The 18,468-nt window shown below is 50.9% G+C and overlaps 1 protein-coding gene across 2 annotated transcripts; it reads left to right on the forward strand.

The window, feature by feature from the left end:
* The first annotated feature begins 3,403 nt into the window (after positions 1-3,403).
* On the forward strand, positions 3,404-17,815 carry LOC140914313 (solute carrier family 22 member 6-A). 2 transcript variants are annotated; one of them, XM_073351813.2, is made up of 10 exons: positions 3,418-4,649; positions 10,584-10,687; positions 11,317-11,471; positions 12,055-12,223; positions 12,860-12,983; positions 13,708-13,823; positions 14,479-14,693; positions 15,123-15,231; positions 15,637-15,840; positions 16,884-17,815. In XM_073351813.2, the coding sequence occupies exons 1-10, from the start codon at positions 4,248-4,250 to the stop codon at positions 16,966-16,968; spliced, it is 1,683 nt and encodes a 560-aa protein (XP_073207914.1). In that variant the 5' UTR covers positions 3,418-4,247; the 3' UTR covers positions 16,969-17,815. The 2 variants fall into 2 exon arrangements, with proteins under 2 accessions (XP_073207915.1, XP_073207914.1); XM_073351814.2 differs by lacking the exon at positions 15,637-15,840 and having other exon boundaries at positions 3,404-4,649.
* Positions 17,816-18,468: the final 653 nt, after the last annotated feature.

The raw sequence follows: 18,468 nt of genomic DNA on the forward strand, positions 1-18,468 counted from the left end.
CAGATACCTGTAACAGAGCCACCACCCCGGTGAATCACACCTGAGTTATGCTACACTCAGATGGGTGAAAGTGAGGCACCGAGCAAGTGGAATCTACTTGCCCAAGATCACACAGGGAACTGGGCCCAGGTCTCTGTCTTAGCTCAGTGCCTCAACCACAAGACAGGCCTCCTTTGCCCCACAGGAAGCCTAATATTCACCTATGCAGCAGCCACCAGGGCTCAGGAGCGACGGTTTTTGCCACATCAGACAGTAGGGGTCGCCCACTTTGTAGATTCTGCTGGTGGAGCACCCTGCAAACACTAGGGGCTCCTTGCCTCCCTCCATTCCCTCCACAGCTTCCTGGGTGCCACCATCCCAACCCCCTCTAGTTCAGGGACACACTGCAACTCCCCAGCCCCTTCCTCATGCCCTCCCGGCCGCAGGGCAGGCGCTCTGTGTGCTCCCCCTTCCCCCCATGGCAGGGCCGCTGTGATCAATTTGACTCTGCCACAGGGTACTGGTGAGCTGGCTCTGTGCTGAAAACCTAACCATGTGGCATCAGCCTCTGCATCACCTTAGCTCCTATCCCAGTGAATTCAGCAGCTGAACCTTCCGGACCTAGTCAGTTGGCTGCATGGGCTGGGTGGGTATTTCTTGAACTAGCTTGGTGGTCTAGTTGTTACACCAAGGGAAAGCTAAGTAGGGGCCTTCTCACTGTAGGATCTAAGCATTAGGACTCTGGGTTCTAGTCCCAGCTGTGGGAGGGCAGTGAGGTCTAGTGGTGACAAAGTGGACTGGGAGTCTGGTCTCCTGGTTTTTGTTCTCTGGAAGCCTAGCGGGTTAGAGCAGGGGTGGCTGGAGGTCAGGACTCCTGGGTTTTATTCACTGCGATAGGAGGAGAGAGTGTTCTTTCCGCTCTGCACAGCAGTAAGGAGTTGGCAGATCAGCTCGTCACTGGCCCCATTCTTGCTGTCTAATGCTTGTGCCAAGCTTCAAATAAGCCAGCAACTTACAACATGACTAAATGGTTTAGCCATCGGCAAATCTGCTTTGCTGGCCCTGCCAGGAGAAAGGCTGCTGCTTCCTCCCATCGTAGGCAGGGTCTTTGGGGATGGGGCAGGGGCTTTATGCCATAGCCTCTGCCCCACCCTAACTCCAAATCGAATTCCCCCAGTGCAGCCCCCTTGCAATGAGCTGCAGCTGAGAAGCTGGCCTTCTGCCCCCTCCATAACACAGTGCAGAATGGAGTGGGGGGTCCAAGTTCAGCTAGTTTGGCTTTCTTTGAGTTGGGTTATGACACTGCATTGAGACTTAGGAAATCCGGGTTCAATTGCTAGCTCTGACACATTCTTCCTGTGTGACCTTGGGCAAGTCACTGCATCACTCTGGGCCTCAGTTTCAGCTCATCTGTGAAATGGAGAGAATGATTCTTCCCTTGTCAATTTACAGAGTAAGATCTTTGGCGCAAGGGCTGTTTCTCACCATACATCTGTGCAGCATCTGGCAGGATGGGGCCCTGATTTCTGCCAAGGTCTGCACAGCACCTCGCATGGCAGGGCCCTGATCCTGGCAAGGTCTGTGCAGCGCCTGGCACGATGGGCCCTGCTCTCGATCAGGGGGCCTGTGCAGTGCCTGGCCCAACAAGAGCCCTGATCTCTGTTAAGACCTGGGAGCGCTACTGTAACATAAATATCAATGATCGAAGATGTAGAAGAGGACAAACTGCAGCTGCAATAGGCGATAAAAGAGACCGGTGTGTCTGTTTCCTTCTTACAAAGCACCAGTCACCGACTGGGACAAATCCTGCAGCTCTTACTAAGGCTAAACTCCAAGGCCCAATGTGTTCTTCGTACTAGGACAGGGTCCCTTTAACTAGTGACTAGCAAGTACTTGCCAGTTTAGCAACCCCCAACACTGTCCAAACTCTATTCAGTGTGACCATCTAATCTGGCCCTCGTAGTTGGACCGGCTTTGAATAATGAGGCAGTAGCCATGAAACATTATGTGGTAAATTATCGAGGCTCTGAATAAAGTCAGTTGTCTGTGGCATGCGGCTCTATAGAGATGCATTGATTGGCAGGTCAACCGGTGATGCAGCTGGGAGGTAAATGCCAACATCTTCACGGCCTTTGAATTCGAGGGGGCCAAACCATGGCCCAGTTTTCAGTCGCAGCTGAAGCCAGTGGGAACTGTGGTGGTGCAAAGATAGGTGCTGAGGTACTATGGTGATGAAGGCAGATCAGAACCTCCATAGAACAGAATATGCATAGACCTCGCCCAAGATTGGAGCCCCATTGTGTTTGGTGCTGCACAGACCTTGGCCCCATTTTGTGACACAAAGCGATAGACTGACCCTGCCTCAAAGAGCTCACAGTTTAAACAGACAGCTGGGGTAACTGAGGCACGAGGAGTTTTACATCTGGGATTTTTTCCGGAGTCATGGTCCAGTGCCTTACCCATAACACCATCCTTCCGACACAGAACTAAGGCCATGCAAATATCCCTCCCACCCCCAGGGACTGGCCTATAGTGGATGTTTTCCCAGGCTAAGGAGTTCAGGCTTTGAATGGAGCAGCTCCACCCCCAGGTCTTGACACGCAGTCCCCTGCATCTGTTACCGCCTCTGCTTTTTGTGTAACTACATTTGGCTTTGACCTGTTACCACTGGCTCTGCTGAACCGATGCACTGGTTGACATTCCTAACCAGCAGATGAACAATGGCCTTGTGGGAAAGAACTGGGACCCAGGAGATCCCTTGAGCAAATCACGTAATCGTTCTGTGCCTCAGTTTTCCTGTTTGTAAAATGGGGGAGAATTATCTTTCTTTGGCTGTTTAGACTGAGCTCTTCAGGGCAGGGACTGTCTCTTGCTGTGCACCCATGCAGTGCCTACCACACTGGGGTGGCCTGCAATCTAACTGGGGTCTGTGCAGCGCCTGGCACAAGAGGGGGGTCCTGATCTCAGTCAGGGTCATTGAGCACCTGGCACAAGAAGGGGGCTCTGATCTCAGTCAGGATCCATGGAGCACTCAGCACAAGAGGGGGGTCCTGATCTCGGTCAGGCTCTGTGGAGCATCCTTCATGACTGGAAGGGGTGGGGGTGGAGGGCCCTAATCGCAGGTCACCTGCATCCCAGTCCACTGTCTTACCTGCAGGGCCATCTTAGATTTAATTTTTCCTCCACTTTCCCAGATCAACGTGCTCATGCAGCCGTCTCTGATGGCTGAACCCAGGTAAATGTGTCACAAGACACCCGCAACGCTCCCCAGTGGGAGAAACCAGACCTGGGCACTTTGACCTCTAGAACCCACAGGCCTTTTACCAAGCCACCCAGAGCCCTGGTCGTGTAAAAAGCTTGTACATTTCTGAACACAGTCCCTCCAGCAGAGAGCACTGGTGCATTTCCTTTCTCATCCCCTCTCCAATTCCAGAAGGCTGGCTTCCCCTGACTTTGCTCTGTGGGGATGTCACAATTCTGAGCCCCAACCCTTAGACTGAACCTGTCCTCCAGCGAGACCCAGTGCACTTTCCTCTGCTGCATTTTTCTCCATTTTCCCCTTTAATTTTTTTCAGCTTTTTTCCCTTTTCATTTGAACTAATCCCTTAAAACAGGAGTATAACTTTAACCAAATGAGCTGATTAAAGCTTATATAATCCTCTCAAAGACCCTTAAATCAGGATCTCTTTGCTGCAAGGGGGAAAACAGGAATCTAGGAAGGTTTCACCCCCCCTAGCAAAGGTGCCTAGTGACATTTGCAAAGCAGATGACTGATGGTGGATTTTAACAAGCCCTGTTTTGTTTGCCATAGAAGGGACACCGGTTCTGCTGGGCTACATGGAAGATTCACAGACACAGGGACTTTAATCTCAAGCCACAGGTACAAATCCATGGCAGAAGCACCTCGATCAAACTAAAAAGCTCTTTCGCCAGCTCTCCTGTGGATATTTCAGCACTGGGAGCAACTCCGCAGCAGCGTCTTAGGTAGACGCCAAATCTCTCCAGGGCTCCACGGACTCTTCCATCAGCCTTCTAAAGCCCCAGTCTGTTGCACACCAGATTCCCCTTGAGGGGAGTGACCTCTGGACTGCTGGATCTAGGAGCGTGACGTTCCATTACAGAAGGAGTTGCATTAGCTCAGAGGCAGCAGCAGCCCTGTAATCACCTTTTGGGTTTGAGATCCATGCAGCTCTAGAAGTATTTTGGATCCTAGAGTATTTTTTGTAGCCTGGGGTTATTTCTGAGGGCAAGGTGCTTCCAGCGGGACCATGTCTTTCGCCGAATTCTTACACCAGGTGGGCGGCATGGGACGTTTCCAAATTATCCACACAATGTTGCTTACCATCCCCATCGTGCTGATGGCCAGCCACAACCTCCTGCAGAACTTCACCGCCGCCATCCCGGGGCACCACTGCCAAGTCCATATCAATGCCAACAACACCCGCTACGCTAATGCCACCCTGCACCTGGGCTCCCAGGACCTGCTCCGGGTCACCATCCCCATGGACAGGAACCGGCAGCCAGAGAAGTGCCGCCGTTTTGTCACCGCTCAGTGGCAGCTCCTAGACCCCAACGTCACCGAGCCCAATGGAACTCAGCTGGACACAGAGCCCTGCACGGAAGGATGGACCTACGATAGGAGCGTGTTCACCTCCACCATCATTACCGAGGTGAGACATACTCCGCTGCTAGGAACTAGGTGGAATGGGCATGTTGGGGGCACCAGGTGCCATTAATGTCCAGGTGCTCTGGAATCAGAGAGAGGAGGATCGCATACATAACTAGGTAGACAAAGGGATGTGTATGGGACAGAGAGACACAGCGGTTTGTATGGGGACAGAGATACAGCAAAACACAAAATCTTCAATAAGTTATTGGAATGTGTTGGAGACAACTTGTTTCAAAAGGTGAGGAAGTGGCTGGGGGGGAGGGGGGAGCGGTGTCGGCTATTTTAGACTTGATTCTGACTAGCCGAGGAATTGGTTGAGAATCTGAAGACAGAAGGCAATTTGAGCGAAAGTGATCATGAAATGAGAGATTTAGTGATTCTAAGGAAAGGAAGGAGTGAGAGCAGCAGAATGAGGACAATGGACTTCAAAAAAGCCCATTTTAACAAACTCAGAGAACTGGTAGGTGGGGTTCCAGGGGAAGAAAATCTAAGGGTATGTCTACACTACGGAATAACGTCGAATTTATAGAAGTCGGTTTTTTAGAAATCGGTTTTATATATTCGAGTGTGTGTGTCCCCACAGAAAATGCTCTAAGTGCATTAAGTGCATTAACTCGGCGGAGTGCTTCCACAGTACCGAGGCTAGAGTCGACTTCCGGAGCATTGCACTGTGGATAGCTATCCCACAGTTCCCGCAGTCTCCGCTGCCCATTGGAATTCTGGGTTGAGATCCCAATGCCTGATGGGGCTAAAACATTGTCGCGGGTGGTTCTGGGTACATATCGTCAGGCCCCCGTTCCCTCCCTCCCTCCGTGAAAGCAAGGGCAGAAAATCGTTTCACGCCTTTTTTCCTGAGTTACCTGTGCAGACGCCATACCACGGCAAGCATGGAGCCCGCTCAGGTAACCGTCACCCTATGACTCCTGGGTGCTGGCAGACGCGGTACGGCTTTGCTACACAGTAGCAGCAACCCCTTGCCTTGTGGCAATAGACGGTACAGTACGACTGGTAGCCGTCATCGTCATGTCCGAGGTGCTCCTGGCCACGTCGGCTGGGAGTGCCTGGACAGACATGGGCGCAGGGACTTAATTTAGAGTGACTTGACCAGGTCATTCTCTTTAGTCCTGCAGTCAGTCCTATTGAACCGTCTTATGGTGAGCAGGCAGGCGATACGGATCGCTAGCAGTCGTACTGTACCATCTTCTGCCAGGCAGGCAAGAGATGAGGATGGCATGCAGTCCTTCTGCACCGTCTGCTGCCGGCCAAAGATGTAAAAGATAGATGGAGTGGATCAAAACAAGAAATAGACCAGATTTGTTCTGTATTCATTTGCTTCCCCCTCTCCCCCGTCTAGGGGACTCATTCTTCTAGGTCACACTGCAGTCACTCACAGAGAAGGTGCAGCGAGGTAAATCTAGCCATGTATCAATCAGAGGCCAGGCTAACCTTCTTGTTCCAATAAGAACGATAACTTAGGTGCACCATTTCTTATTGGAACCCTCCGTGAAGTCCTGCCTGAAATACTCCTTGATGTAAAGACACCCCATTTGTTGATTTTAGGTCCCTGAAGCCAACCCTGTAAGCCGTGTCCTCAGTCGCCCCTCCCTGCGTCAGAGCAACGGCAAACAATAGGGCATCTGAGAGTGCTGTCCAGAGCGGTCACAATGGAGCACTCTGGGATAGCTCCCGGAGGCCAATACCATCGAATTGTGTCCACAGTACCCCAAATTCGAGCCGGCAAGGTCGATTTAAGCGCTAATCCACTTGTCAGGGGTGGAGTAAGGAAATCGATTTTAAGAGCCCTTTAAGTCGAAATAAAGGGCTTCATTGTGTGGACGGGTGCAGGTTTACATCGATTTAACGCTGCTAAATTCGACCTAAAGTCCTAGTGTAGACCAGGGCTAAGGGAAAAAGGAGTTCAAGAGGGCTGGCCGTTTCTTAAAGAGACAATATTAAAGGCACAACTGCAAACCATCCTGATACACAGGAAAGACAGTAAGAAAGGTAAGAGGCCAATATGGCCCATCAGGACATCTTCAATGACCTGAAAATCAAAAAGGAAACCTACAAAAAGTGGAAACATGGACTAATGGCTAAGGATGTGTACAAAAGAATAGTGCAAGTATGAAGGGACAAAATCAGACAGGCTAAGGCACAAAACAAGTTACACCTAGCAAGGGATATAAAAGGCAATAAGTGAAGATTCTATAAATACATCAGGAGCAAGAGAAAAGCAAAGGAAAATGTAGGTCCTTTACTTAGCAGGGAAGGAGAGCTGCTAATGGATGACATTAAGAAGACTGAAGAGTTTAATGCCCATTTTGCTTCAGTCTTCACTGAAAAGGATAATTGTGACAAGATGTTTAACAGATTTAACATTAAGAACCAGGGGGAAGGAACACAAGCCAGAATAGGGAAAGAACAGATTAAAGAATATTTAGACAAGTTAGATGTATTCAAGTTGGCACAGCCAGATGAAATTCACCCTAGGGTACTTAAGGAACTACCTGCAACAATCTCAAAACCATAAGTGTTTATCCTTGAGAACTCAAGGAAGATGGGTGAGGTCCCAGAGGACTGGAGAAGGGTAAATGTACCTATTTCTAAAAAGGGGAATAAAGAAGGAATAATAGAATCATAGATCAGTCGGCCCACTACAATACTTGGAAAGATACTGGAACAAATTATTTAACAATCAGTTTGTAAGCACCTAGAGAATAATAGGGTTGTAAGTAATAGCCAACATGGATTTGTCAAGAACAAATCATGACAAACAAACCTAATTTCCTTCTTTGACAGAGTAACTGGCTAGTGGATGGGGGGAAGCAGTATATGTGATAGGTCTTGATTTTAGCAAGGCTTTTGACACAGTCCCACATGACATGCAAATTAGGGAAATGTGGTCTAGATGAAACTACTATAACGGGGGGGGTGCATATCTGGCTGAAAGACCATTCTCAGAATAGTAATCAATGGTTCGCTGTCAAATTGGGAGGATGTATCTAGTGGGGTCCCTCAGGTACTATTCGACATTTTCATTTAGTGACTAGGATCATGCAGTGGAGAGTATGTTTATCAAATTCGCAGGTGACACCATGATGGGAGGAGTTGCAAGCACCTTGAAGGGCAGGATTAGAATTCAAAAGGACCTTGATAAGTTGGAGAAATGTCTGTGTCACAGGGTGACATCAGTTCATAGATATTCTCTAAGAAGGAGCAGGGCCAATGCACCTGTGCTTGGTCAGCGTATAATGATTAGAGGGGGACACCTGGGTGCATCAGGTCTCATCAGTTAGGAAAGGGTGTAGAGAGAGTAGACATGGGAAGCCGCTGCTAGCTCCCTGGGAATAGGGACACAGGCCAGAAGCAGGAAGTTCTGTGGATGGGAGGCCATGGGAACCTGCTGGGAGAGACCTACTGAGACAGAGCCAGGGAGCTGCAAGAATCAGGGAGTTCCTAAGCGATCCCTGGGAGGGGAGGGAGTGGAAACCTGCTGCGGGGAAAGGGCCTTCCAAGGAGAAAGCCCTGGGAGGTGGTGCTCAGGGAACAGAGCATGGAAGATTCCTGCTGGAACCACTGAAAGGTAAAGGGGAAAAACCCCTGGAAGTAGGGTGACCATATTTCTTAAAGTAAAAACGGGATGGCCCAGAGCTTCCCCGAGCTGCTCCCCCATCCCCCGTTCTCTCCTATCCCCCCACGCACAGAGCTCACCAGAGCTGCCCTCCCTATGCCGTCCAGGGCTGAGATGGACTCACTGAGCTCTGTGACACCTGCGGCGGGACTGGGGCTGACCCACCGAGCTCCACGCTGCCCAGGGGGTCAGCTCTGAAGAAGGCAGCACTGCCCGTCAGCAGCAAATTTCTCTGCTCTCCTGCTGGCAGGCAGTGCTGCTTTCAGTTGAGCCCCTGGACAGCAGCCCCCACCCTCCACTCTGCCTTGCAGCCAGGACAAATGCCCAGTTTTGGGGGAAAAGTAGGGACGGCCCGGACAGAGCTGAAAAATGGGACCGTCACGGCCAAACTGGGACATACAGTCACCCTAGGTGGAAGCTGTAGCCCAGGGTGGGCTGAGGAACTGTTTGTGTTGCGTTTGCCCAAAACCTGGAGAAATAAAAGTGCCTGAGAAGAGACTTCGGGAGCAGCAGTGGGGTCTCTGGGAGCTGGGAAGCAGGGCAGCTTGTTACAGTCTGAAATCAACACAATGAAATTCAGTAAAGGCAAGTGCAAAGTACTGCAGTTAGGAAGGAAAAATACAATGCACAACTACAGAAAGAGGACTAACTGGCTAAGCCGTCATACTGCTGGGAATGAGCTGGGGGTTATGGCGGACCACAGACTACAGAACATCACTTCCATGAATCCCAGTGATACTGATCAACACCACTGAAACTCTACAGTCCAAAATTACTCTGAAGGAAGTACAAAGGCCACTGCCTGGCCACATGGCACTGGGCTCTCTCAGGCTACCTGCTGGGAGCTAACATGCCCACAAATGCTTTGCTCTAATGACTGGGGTTCTTGGCAAAAACTGCCGAGAACATATCTGCAGAGATTTTGATTTGTTAGTCTATCCATCCATTTCCTTACGCACCCCTCTATCTATCCATCCATCCCTCTACATGTCCTCACAATTCCTGTGGTAACTAAATGTCTGACCCCTTCGTGGCCTCCTCTAGGGCACCCCCACTAAGGTCTCAAGCCTCCGGTCCTCACCTCTATTGGGATGGAGTCCCACAACTCTCTCCCCCCAGAGCAAACTTGCCATTCTTCTTGCAACTCACTGTGATTATCCCTGCAGGCCTGACTTGAATTCAACACCTGCAGCTCTGCTTACCCAGGGCCCCACCAGCCATCCGAAAGCAAAGTACAATTTATTCAGAACTAAAGCATTACAGAAAACCATACCTTGAAAACAATCAATAGTTTATACATGTGCCTGTCTTATCTGGCAGTCACCCATCGTCCAAATGAGGTAGGAACACAGAACTTCAAACCCTCCCCGTGCCTTTTGGGCACAGCATTATATCACTTCTTGGATCAGGTGAGAATTATCACTTCAGACCTTTCTCAGTCCTCTGTGTGGTCACCTTTGTCAACCAGTTCAAACCAGGTTATGCAATTTCCCCAAGGGCTGAGGCTTCTCCAGACTTGTTTAACCCTGTTACTCACCCAGGAACCTGGAATACCAACCCTAGCCCATACAGATAACGGACAGCATATATACAGGTGATATAGTAGTGTGAAACACATTCCATGTGTCTGTAATATCTATCCCCAGACACACCCATCATCTATCACCATACAAACCCCTCTCTGTTTCTCGTAGGCCTATTACCATGGTGTTTGTTACTGTAATTGCTTTTGCAAAATCGGCATCACCAGTGCATCTTTTGGGAGGGGAGAATGGTCAGGGCAGGGATGGCAGCCAGGGACAAGAACCCCTGGGCTGCTCCACATATGTGCTGCTTCCCACAGCCCCTGGGAGGAAGAGAATAGCCAGAGTGCCGTTCATTCTGGCCAGGTGCCCATTCTTCCCCTGCATCAGCCCTTATTCCAGCTCCACACCAGCCAGGGAGGCATCCAGCTCAGTGGGGATTCCTAGGAGGCCACACCACTCACTTTAAGGCTCCTTTATGTTGCCAGAGAGGCACAGAGGGGCCTAAGCATGAGTGAGAATCAGCCCCAGTGATTCCAGTGGGAGTTGCTCCAGGGTAATGAGAACAGGACACTCGTGACTGTGTTGCACAACCACAGCATGTGTAATGACAGCAACCACTGGTGTACATAGACACCAGGCACCTCGGACACTTTGTGAGTTCACAGCGCACTGGCTGTGACTTGTTGCAATGCTCCAGTGCTTTAGGATCTGACCACCATCCACTGGGCCTCTGCAGAAATTACTGACTTGCTCTCTGTCTCCCTTCCCCCACCTGCAGTGGGACCTGGTGTGTAACTTGCGGAAGTTCCGGCAGATGGCGCAGTCAATCTACATGGCTGGGGTGCTGCTGGGAGCACTCGTGCTAGGCGGTCTCTCTGACAGGTAAGCTGATCTGGGCAGCACAGGGCAGGGACTCAGGAAACCTGCGTTCTATTCCCTGCTCTGCTGTGTGACCTGGGGCAAGTCCCTCCCTCTCTCTCTGCCCCACTTTTCCTTTTGGTATTCTGTCTGTTTGGGGCAAGCTCTCTGGGATGGTCTCTCACTTCAGCTCTGGGCAGTGTCCAGCACAATGGGGCCCTGATCTCAGTCAGGGGCGGAGCAGCGCCTGGCACACTGGAGCTTTGGTCTCACTGTGGGTCTGTGCAGCACCTGGCACAATGGAGCCCCAGTTTCAGTTGGGACCTCCGGTCCTAGTGAATTAGCCCAATGATCTGTGTTATACAAAAGTCAGACTGGACAATCTAATGCTCCCATCTAGCCTTAAAATCTGTCAACCATCACTCCACATTGTCCCCATCTTGTTCATGGTCTGTTGTCCATGGCAACCTAGGTGGACATGCCATTGGAAGCCAATGGTCCTATCAGCCCCAAGAATCACCTCCTCTCCAATCACATCATAGCCCATTTGACCCACAGCTGAGCCCTGACCAGCTCAATGCCTGTTACTTATTCCCTTCTCTGTTAACTCAATGCCTGTTACTTATTCCCTTCTCTGTCCCCCTTTGCCATAGGTTTGGACGCAAGGCAATGCTGATCTGGTCCTTTCTGCAGCTGGCTGTCATGGGAACCTGCACGGCCTTCTCCCCCAGTTACATCTCCTACTGTGTCTTCCGCTTCCTGGGTGGGATGGCGCTATCTGGCTTTGGGCTCAGCATCGCTTGCCTGAGTAAGCCCTGCCTGTTTAGCAGCTAGGTCTCAAGTGTCTCACCTCAACCCATAACAGATACTGTGACTGATGTACTAAAAGGTGCAATACCACCTGCTGGCACTGGGGATCTCCTGGGGGCTCGGTACACCTGCATGACCCAGGGGCCTGCAGGTAGCAAAGGGAGGAAGTGCAGAGCATGGAAGCAGGCTCCCATGGGGCTATTTCAGTTCAGGGTATTGGGCTGTTTGTACATTCTCCTTGCTACCACCTGCTGCCACTGGGCTATGGGCTGAAGCAGCTCCAGCCTCACAGGGTTGTAATATCATCTACTACCACTGGGAGAGCTGCAGCACTGGAGGCTGCAATATCCCTGGCTACCACTGGGGGTCTGAAGGTAGCAGGGGCAAGAGTTGCTTTCTCCAGCATGGCTATTTCAGCTCGAAGTACAGAGCTGTTTTCACATTCCCTCTGCTGCCTCTTCTCTGTTGCAGCCCTGCAGGGTGCAGTAACATGTGGTGCCAGTGGGTCCAAGGAGAGTCAGGGCTAGCAGTATCCTCGTCACTGCCCATGGGCAGGTTAAACAAGGTTCCTTTCCTTGCAGTTGTGGAGTGGATCCCCACTCAGTTCCGCACCATCACCATTGCCATCACAGGATTCATCTATACCCTGGGCCAGATCCTGCTGGCGGGCTTGGCATATGGCATCCCCAACTGGCGCTGGCTCCAGCTGACTGTCTCTTTGCCTTTCTTCTTCTTCCTCATCTATTCCTGGTACGTGTCTCTGGAGAGCTCTCCTTCTAGGCGCAAGTGCTGTCCTCTTTCCTTGTGGTTGTTAGCAGACAGGATGGGGGGCAGTGTCTAGTGGTTAGAGCTAGGAGTCAGGACTCCTGGATTCTATTCTCAGCTCTCAGAGAAGCAGAATTACAGCAGGGAACTAGGAGTCAGGCATTTGGGTTTCAAGAGGATGGTGCACAGAACTCCTGGGTTCTGTTCCTGGCTCTGCTGCTGACTCCCTGGGCAAGTTCCTGCTCCTGTCTGTGCCTCATTTCCCCCCTCTGTAACACAGATAATTATCTTGTGCTGCATTATTTCAGCTGATCCTGCTTTGAGGACCCCATCGAAGTTGTGGGTCACATCACTGACCTTTCAGAGTAGCAGCCATGTTAGTCTGTATCCGCAAAAAGAAAAGGAGTACTTGTGGCACCTTAGAGACGAACAAATTTATTTGAGCATAAGCTTTCGTGAGCTACAGCTCACTTCATGGGATGCGTCCGATGAAGTGAGCTGTAGCTCATGAAAGCTTATGCTCAAATAAATTTGTTCGTCTCTAAGGTGTCACAAGTACTCCTTTTCTTATCATTGACCTTGGTTCTGCAAGAGAAACATTTGACTATCCTTTTTCAACAGGTGGTTCGCAGAATCTGCCCGCTGGCTGGTTCTGGCAGGTAAAGCTGACAGAGCAGTGAAGGTGCTTCAAAGGGTCGCCAGAGTGAATGGGAAACGGGAAGAAGGGGAGAAGATTACCACAGAGGTAAAGAGACCCAATGGAGTCTTTAATGAAGGGCTTGCTCCTCAGGTGGTCTAAATGGACACAACTCCACTGGAGTCATTCATTTACACCAGCTGAGGATCAGGCCATTTAACCTTTTAATCTATCAGAGGACACAGAACTAGGGCCTGTCCCACCAGATTTCTAGCACTGGGCAAAGGAGATTGAATAAAGCCTGATTTCAACAGAGAGCTGGCCCAGCTCTAGCTTCCTCCCTTGCTCCAAAGAGATGTTAACTTAGTCCCCTGCGGATATTTGTCTATGTTATAAAACCAGCACATCATTTCACACAATTGGTAGTCTGGGCTCAAAGGAGGCCCAGGGCTGGGATAGCAGCTAGGGCTGTGGGTCAGGATTGAGGGGCACTGGCAGAGTGAGTGGGGGGTAGGGTTCAAATAGCTGGGTGGGGGAGGGAAAGAGCTGTATAATTGAGCACTGATCTTAGTTGGGGCCTCTTGGTGCTACCATAATATTACTAATAGTATCAATAATATCAGGCCTGTATGGTCAATACATGTGGACTCTATATCCAATCATAAGTAGGTCTTGTTGAATTGAAACCTGAGGTCCATGAGAGTTTGCCTCAGTAAGGAATGACTAGCTACCATTTGCCGAAGCAAGGAGCCATTTGTAGGTCCTGTGTCATCACAGCTGAATCCATGGGGCTGTCATGGGCTTCCCGACTGACCTTTTTGTTCCCTACTAGATCCTAAATTCCAAAATGCAGAAGGAACTGTCAATGGTGAAGTCATCCTACACTGTCTCGGATCTGGTACGCACACCTGCCATACGCCGGATATTCTGCTGCCTCTCAGTTGTGTGGTAAGAGCACTCCTTCCCTTCGTCCCTGATCCTAAATCTGGATCCAAATTAGGTTTGGCAGACCCACTCTTGATTTGAATTCTAATCCTGCCCTTCAAAGTGCTTGCAACCCCTTCCATCATGGTATCGCCTGCAAATCGATACTTAGTCCATTTCCAAGCATAGATAATCCACAGATTTTGGACATTTGTCTGCCTAAGGGTTATTCATCCATGCTTCAATCCATCCCTAGACATACTCAGTCTGTCTGTCTACCTTATGTGTCTATCTAGCTCTTATCTTCCAGTCTGTCAGGTTCTTATCAGGTCTGTGGGTTTTCTCTCTAAAGCTGGTGCATTTTAGGGCCCTTTGTGTGTCCATTCAATCCTGGGCATCCCTGCTTTGAATAATGCCCCCCACACTGTGTTACATCACTGCACACACCAACCAGAGCACCCACAAGTGTAACACTAAAATTTCCCCTGGCCAACTCTAACTTGGGGGGGGGAGGGCCTTGTGGCTGTTCACAGGGCTGGCACAAGGGCCTAGATAGTGCTAAAGTCCCATCTAGATTGGGCTTAAATTGTAACTAGGCCTGGAGCTAAATCTCACCGGGCTGCACACTCAACAGGACTCTCACTCATCTCTTTGCCTCCCTCTCTATGGTGAACGGCAGGTTCTCGACCAGTTTCTCCTATTACGGGCTGGCCATGGATCTGCAGAACTTTGGCGTCAGTATCTACGTGATCCAGTTGATTTTTGGAGCTGTTGACTTCCCGGCCAAAGTGTTGGTCACCATCTCCATGTCCTACATTGGGCGCAGGATCACGCTCTCAGCCTTCCTCTTCCTGGCTGGGCTTGTCATCATTACCAACATCTTTGTGCCCAGAGGTGGGTTTGGTCCAGTCCACATACGACAATGCTTAGCGCGTAACCTCCAAGAAATGTCAATGAGTCTAAAGTAACTCAAACAAAGAGTAATTGACTCCCTCAGTCATACCTAACCACCTATCTATCTCCATACACAGCCACCTATCTGAATAGTCCTGAGGTAGGCGCGAGTGAGGTCAGAGCGGAAGAGGACAAAACAATCGAGAGATGGAGGAGATTCTTACCCATGGGAGAGAGGGGAAAGGCTGGGTCTTGGAGAAGTGACGAAGGAAGAAAGAGCAGGGTTGGGGATATGCCAGGTGAAACAGGGCAGAGGAGAGAGGCTGCCAAGGTTACAGTGCTGGGATGCAGAATGGAAGGGAGGCAAGGGAGAGCTCGGAGTTTGCAACAGGGTTCTAGCCCTGGATTCTCCTTGTCCCCTCTTTGCAGAGCTGCAAATAGTCCGCACATCACTGGCTGTGATTGGGAAGGGATGTCTTTCGGCCACCTTCAACTGCGTGTTTCTATTCACAACTGAGCTCTACCCCACACCGATCAGGTAAGATGCTGTATTTCCAGCTGACCCCTACTGAGCCCTGCACCCCATTCCTTGCAGCACAGTGCCCCCTAGCATGGCACTGCAGCATTGGAGTCAGCACTGACTGAGAGGGGAGAGTATACCCCTAGTGAGCCCACACCCTGCCTCCTGCAGCACAGCGCCCCCTCGTGCCATGCTGGGACACGGGGGTCTGCACTGGCTGTGAGAAGACAGCATATCCTACTGAGCCCTCACCCTGCTCCCGGCAGCACAGCGCCCCCTAGTGCCATGCTGGGGTCAGCACTGTGAAGGGTGAGCAGCACATCCTGCTGTGTCACTGTTTAGCATTCCCACCCAGCAGTTCTGCACTCCCAGTACTGAGCTGACCCTTCTCTGTTCTGGATGGTTATTTCCCTGCAACGCCAGGCAGACCGGACTGGGCTTTGGCAGCACCATGGCCCGGGTAGGAGGTATTGTGGCTCCCTTGGCCAAGATGTTGGATGAATACTTCTCCTTCCTGCCGCCAATCGTCTACGGTGCTGCCCCAATCATCTCTGGCATTGCGGCCACCTTCCTCCCGGAGACTCTCAACCAACCACTGCCAGACACTGTGGAGGAGGTGGAGAGCAGGTTGGTCTGATGGAAGGTCTCCCCGCTCTTCCTGTCTGACTCTGGCACCTGCGGCCAAGACAGGGTTTGGGCTCCAAAGGCCAAAACACTCAGCTGGTGCTTGGGATCAGCCCTGTCCACCCCGCAGCCAGCCAGGCAAATTGTGCAGAGAGTTGGTATTATTTGTATGACTGTGGCACCCAGGTGTCCAATCATGGCCCTGGACCCTGTTGTGCTAGGTGCTGTACAAAGGGTTTCCTGATATCCTCTATCCACTGACTGATTCCAGTGAGTAGAAAGAGACTGGGCTTGTATGTCAAAAGATAGATAGCTATCCAGGCTCCCATCAGACCAGGCGCTGCACAGACCCCATCCAAGGTTGGGGCCCCTGTTGTGCTGGGCACTGTATAAACGCACAGTGAGACAGATTCGTCCTGAAGATCTGACAGTCTAAATCTGTGACAGTCCAAAATGTGGGGTGTGCCAGAGGAACATTTGTGGGGGGCGGCAGGGCCTGGGCCAGCTTCCGGGGGAGCAGGGAGGGAGTGCCACCCAGCCCAACTCTGCTCCCAACTTTTGCCTGGCCCCAACCCCAGCCTCAGCCCCTGTCCACGGCTCCGTTCCTAGCCTCAGACGTGCCCCCCGCTGGGGACCCCCTTACCCCTCTCGGTGTCCCCCCTCACCCCTCAGAACTGCGGTCCTGCTCCCAGTCCCAGCTCAGGGTGTGTGTGCACAGACAGGGGTAAGAGAGGGTGCAACAATGAAAAGTTTGGGGACCACTGTTCTAAATGGACAATGCGGGGAGTGGGGGAAACAGAACTTGCCCAGTGTCACAGTAGGTCAATAGCAGAGTTGGGATTAGAACTCAGTCTCCAGCCAGAGCACCAACCACTAGACCACAGGGTTTTTGAGTGGTATAATGCCCTTGTATTGTTCCTCTAGTGAAGTTCAGCCCTGGTGACTAATGTCTGAGCCTCATTTTAGTATTCAAACTGGCTGAAAAATAACTTATGCCTGTTTTGCCTCTCTGCTTCATTGGTATTTCCCCCCTTCTTTCATCAAAGGTCCCGAATGAAGAGGGGTGAAGACACCAAAGAGAAGATTCCCCTTCAGAACCAGGAGAAAGTTCTGCTCAGAGAGACTTGCTGATGGCACTCGGCCCCAGATGCCTTCGGGATCCATTGGGGTGGGGGGTCGCAGCTGCTCAGTTTCAAATATTCCGTCATCCAATTACACACGACTCTCACAGGTAACAACTTGTCCCTTGAGACCCACACACAGGGCAGGTTTTTGCACACAAGGATTCAGGGGGGAAAGGGGTTAAATCTGCACCACAGCTTCCGCGAAGTGTTGCAAGAGAAACCTACTGGGAAAGGAATGTGCGGGCTGATTCAAAGCTCTCAGGGGCAGGCAGGAACCCCCCACCCCCAGGGCAAACCAAAGCTCTGAGCGTGCCAAGGAGCACAGCGATGCCCTTTATCTCCACGGTGACATCAGCTTTCTGTAATGCAACCTGTTCCCCCGCTGCTTTGAAAGGAGTCCGGGACAAACTCTGAACCATGCATTTCTTAATGCTCAGCAACCACACAGCTGCACAGGGAATGGAACCAGGGGCTAATGTAACTCAGCACCGACACGGATATCATTATACTGTGTTATCTGGCTGATGTACAGCAGCACTGCCGGCTGCCACTGAGGCATGTCCTGATGGCGCAGGACACCTGACCACTACTGGGGGGCTGCAGATAGCAGAAGGAGGAGGCATAGAACAGGAGATACAGACTCCAGTGGGATATGACATGCTCCCTGCTGCTCTCAGAGGCTGCTCTGCACCTGCCTGTCACAAGAGGGGGATAAAGATTATAGACCCCACTGGAAATACAGCAGGGATGGATCTGTCCCAAAGCTTGTGTTTCAGCCTGTGCACTGGAGAAAACAAGTCGTTGTATAGTGGGGAGCAAACATGGCCCTATAATAAACACACAGTCATTTCACAGCACAGTGTCTTGTGATGACTTAACCTCTGAGCCCAGGGCTGGTCCAGTGAGATGCAACAGATTGGGGGGAAATACACGCAACAGTGCATGTGAGCCTGTCTGCCCCCTAGTGTCTTCCTCTTGCAACTACTACAGCAGGCTGAGCTGTTTTAGCTCAAACAGTAGTAACAATAATGTGCTTTTTATTAGCAGAGCTCAAAGTGCTTTACAAAGGAAGGGAGTATCATTATCCCTGTTTAAAGGTGGGGAAACTGAGGCACAGAGAAGGGAAAATGACTTACTGAAGATCACCCAGCAGCAGAGCCAGGTCTTCTAAGCCACAGGGCAACGCTCAGTCCTTTAGGTCACGTGGCACTGGGCATCAATGGTTCGACTGGCTGCTTCCAGCTGCCTCCTCCATGTCTGCCCCATTCTCCTGTCTCTAGAAACCCATAATGCTCAATCCCCATAGCTGTTAATTGCAAATACTTTCCTCATTGTGAGCCCTGTGGCAAGAAAGCTCCATAGATGGAGAAGTTGTGAGGTGAAGCTTTCTCTGTAGTGCTGTTCCCCTCAGCCCCAGTGGTTTGCCAATATTCAGGGCCTTGTAGGGTTGTTTCCATTAGCAGGAGAAATTGATGATTCAGACAGGTATGTTCTGGGTAGGTTTTCA

This window comes from Lepidochelys kempii, chromosome 7 (genome assembly GCF_965140285.1).
Source record: "Lepidochelys kempii isolate rLepKem1 chromosome 7, rLepKem1.hap1, whole genome shotgun sequence".
Taxonomy (NCBI): domain Eukaryota; kingdom Metazoa; phylum Chordata; order Testudines; family Cheloniidae; genus Lepidochelys; species Lepidochelys kempii.

Bases quoted from the DNA above. Each gene is read 5' to 3' on its own strand.
- LOC140914313 (XM_073351813.2), top strand. From the start codon at position 4,248: ATGTCTTTCGCCGAATTCTTACACCAGGTGGGCGGCATGGGACGTTTC. The intron at 11,472-12,054 runs GTAAGCCCTGCC...CTTTCCTTGCAG, and splicing joins GCTCAGCATCGCTTGCCTGA to TTGTGGAGTGGATCCCCACT. The intron at 15,232-15,636 runs GTAAGATGCTGT...CTGCAACGCCAG, and splicing joins CTCTACCCCACACCGATCAG to GCAGACCGGACTGGGCTTTG.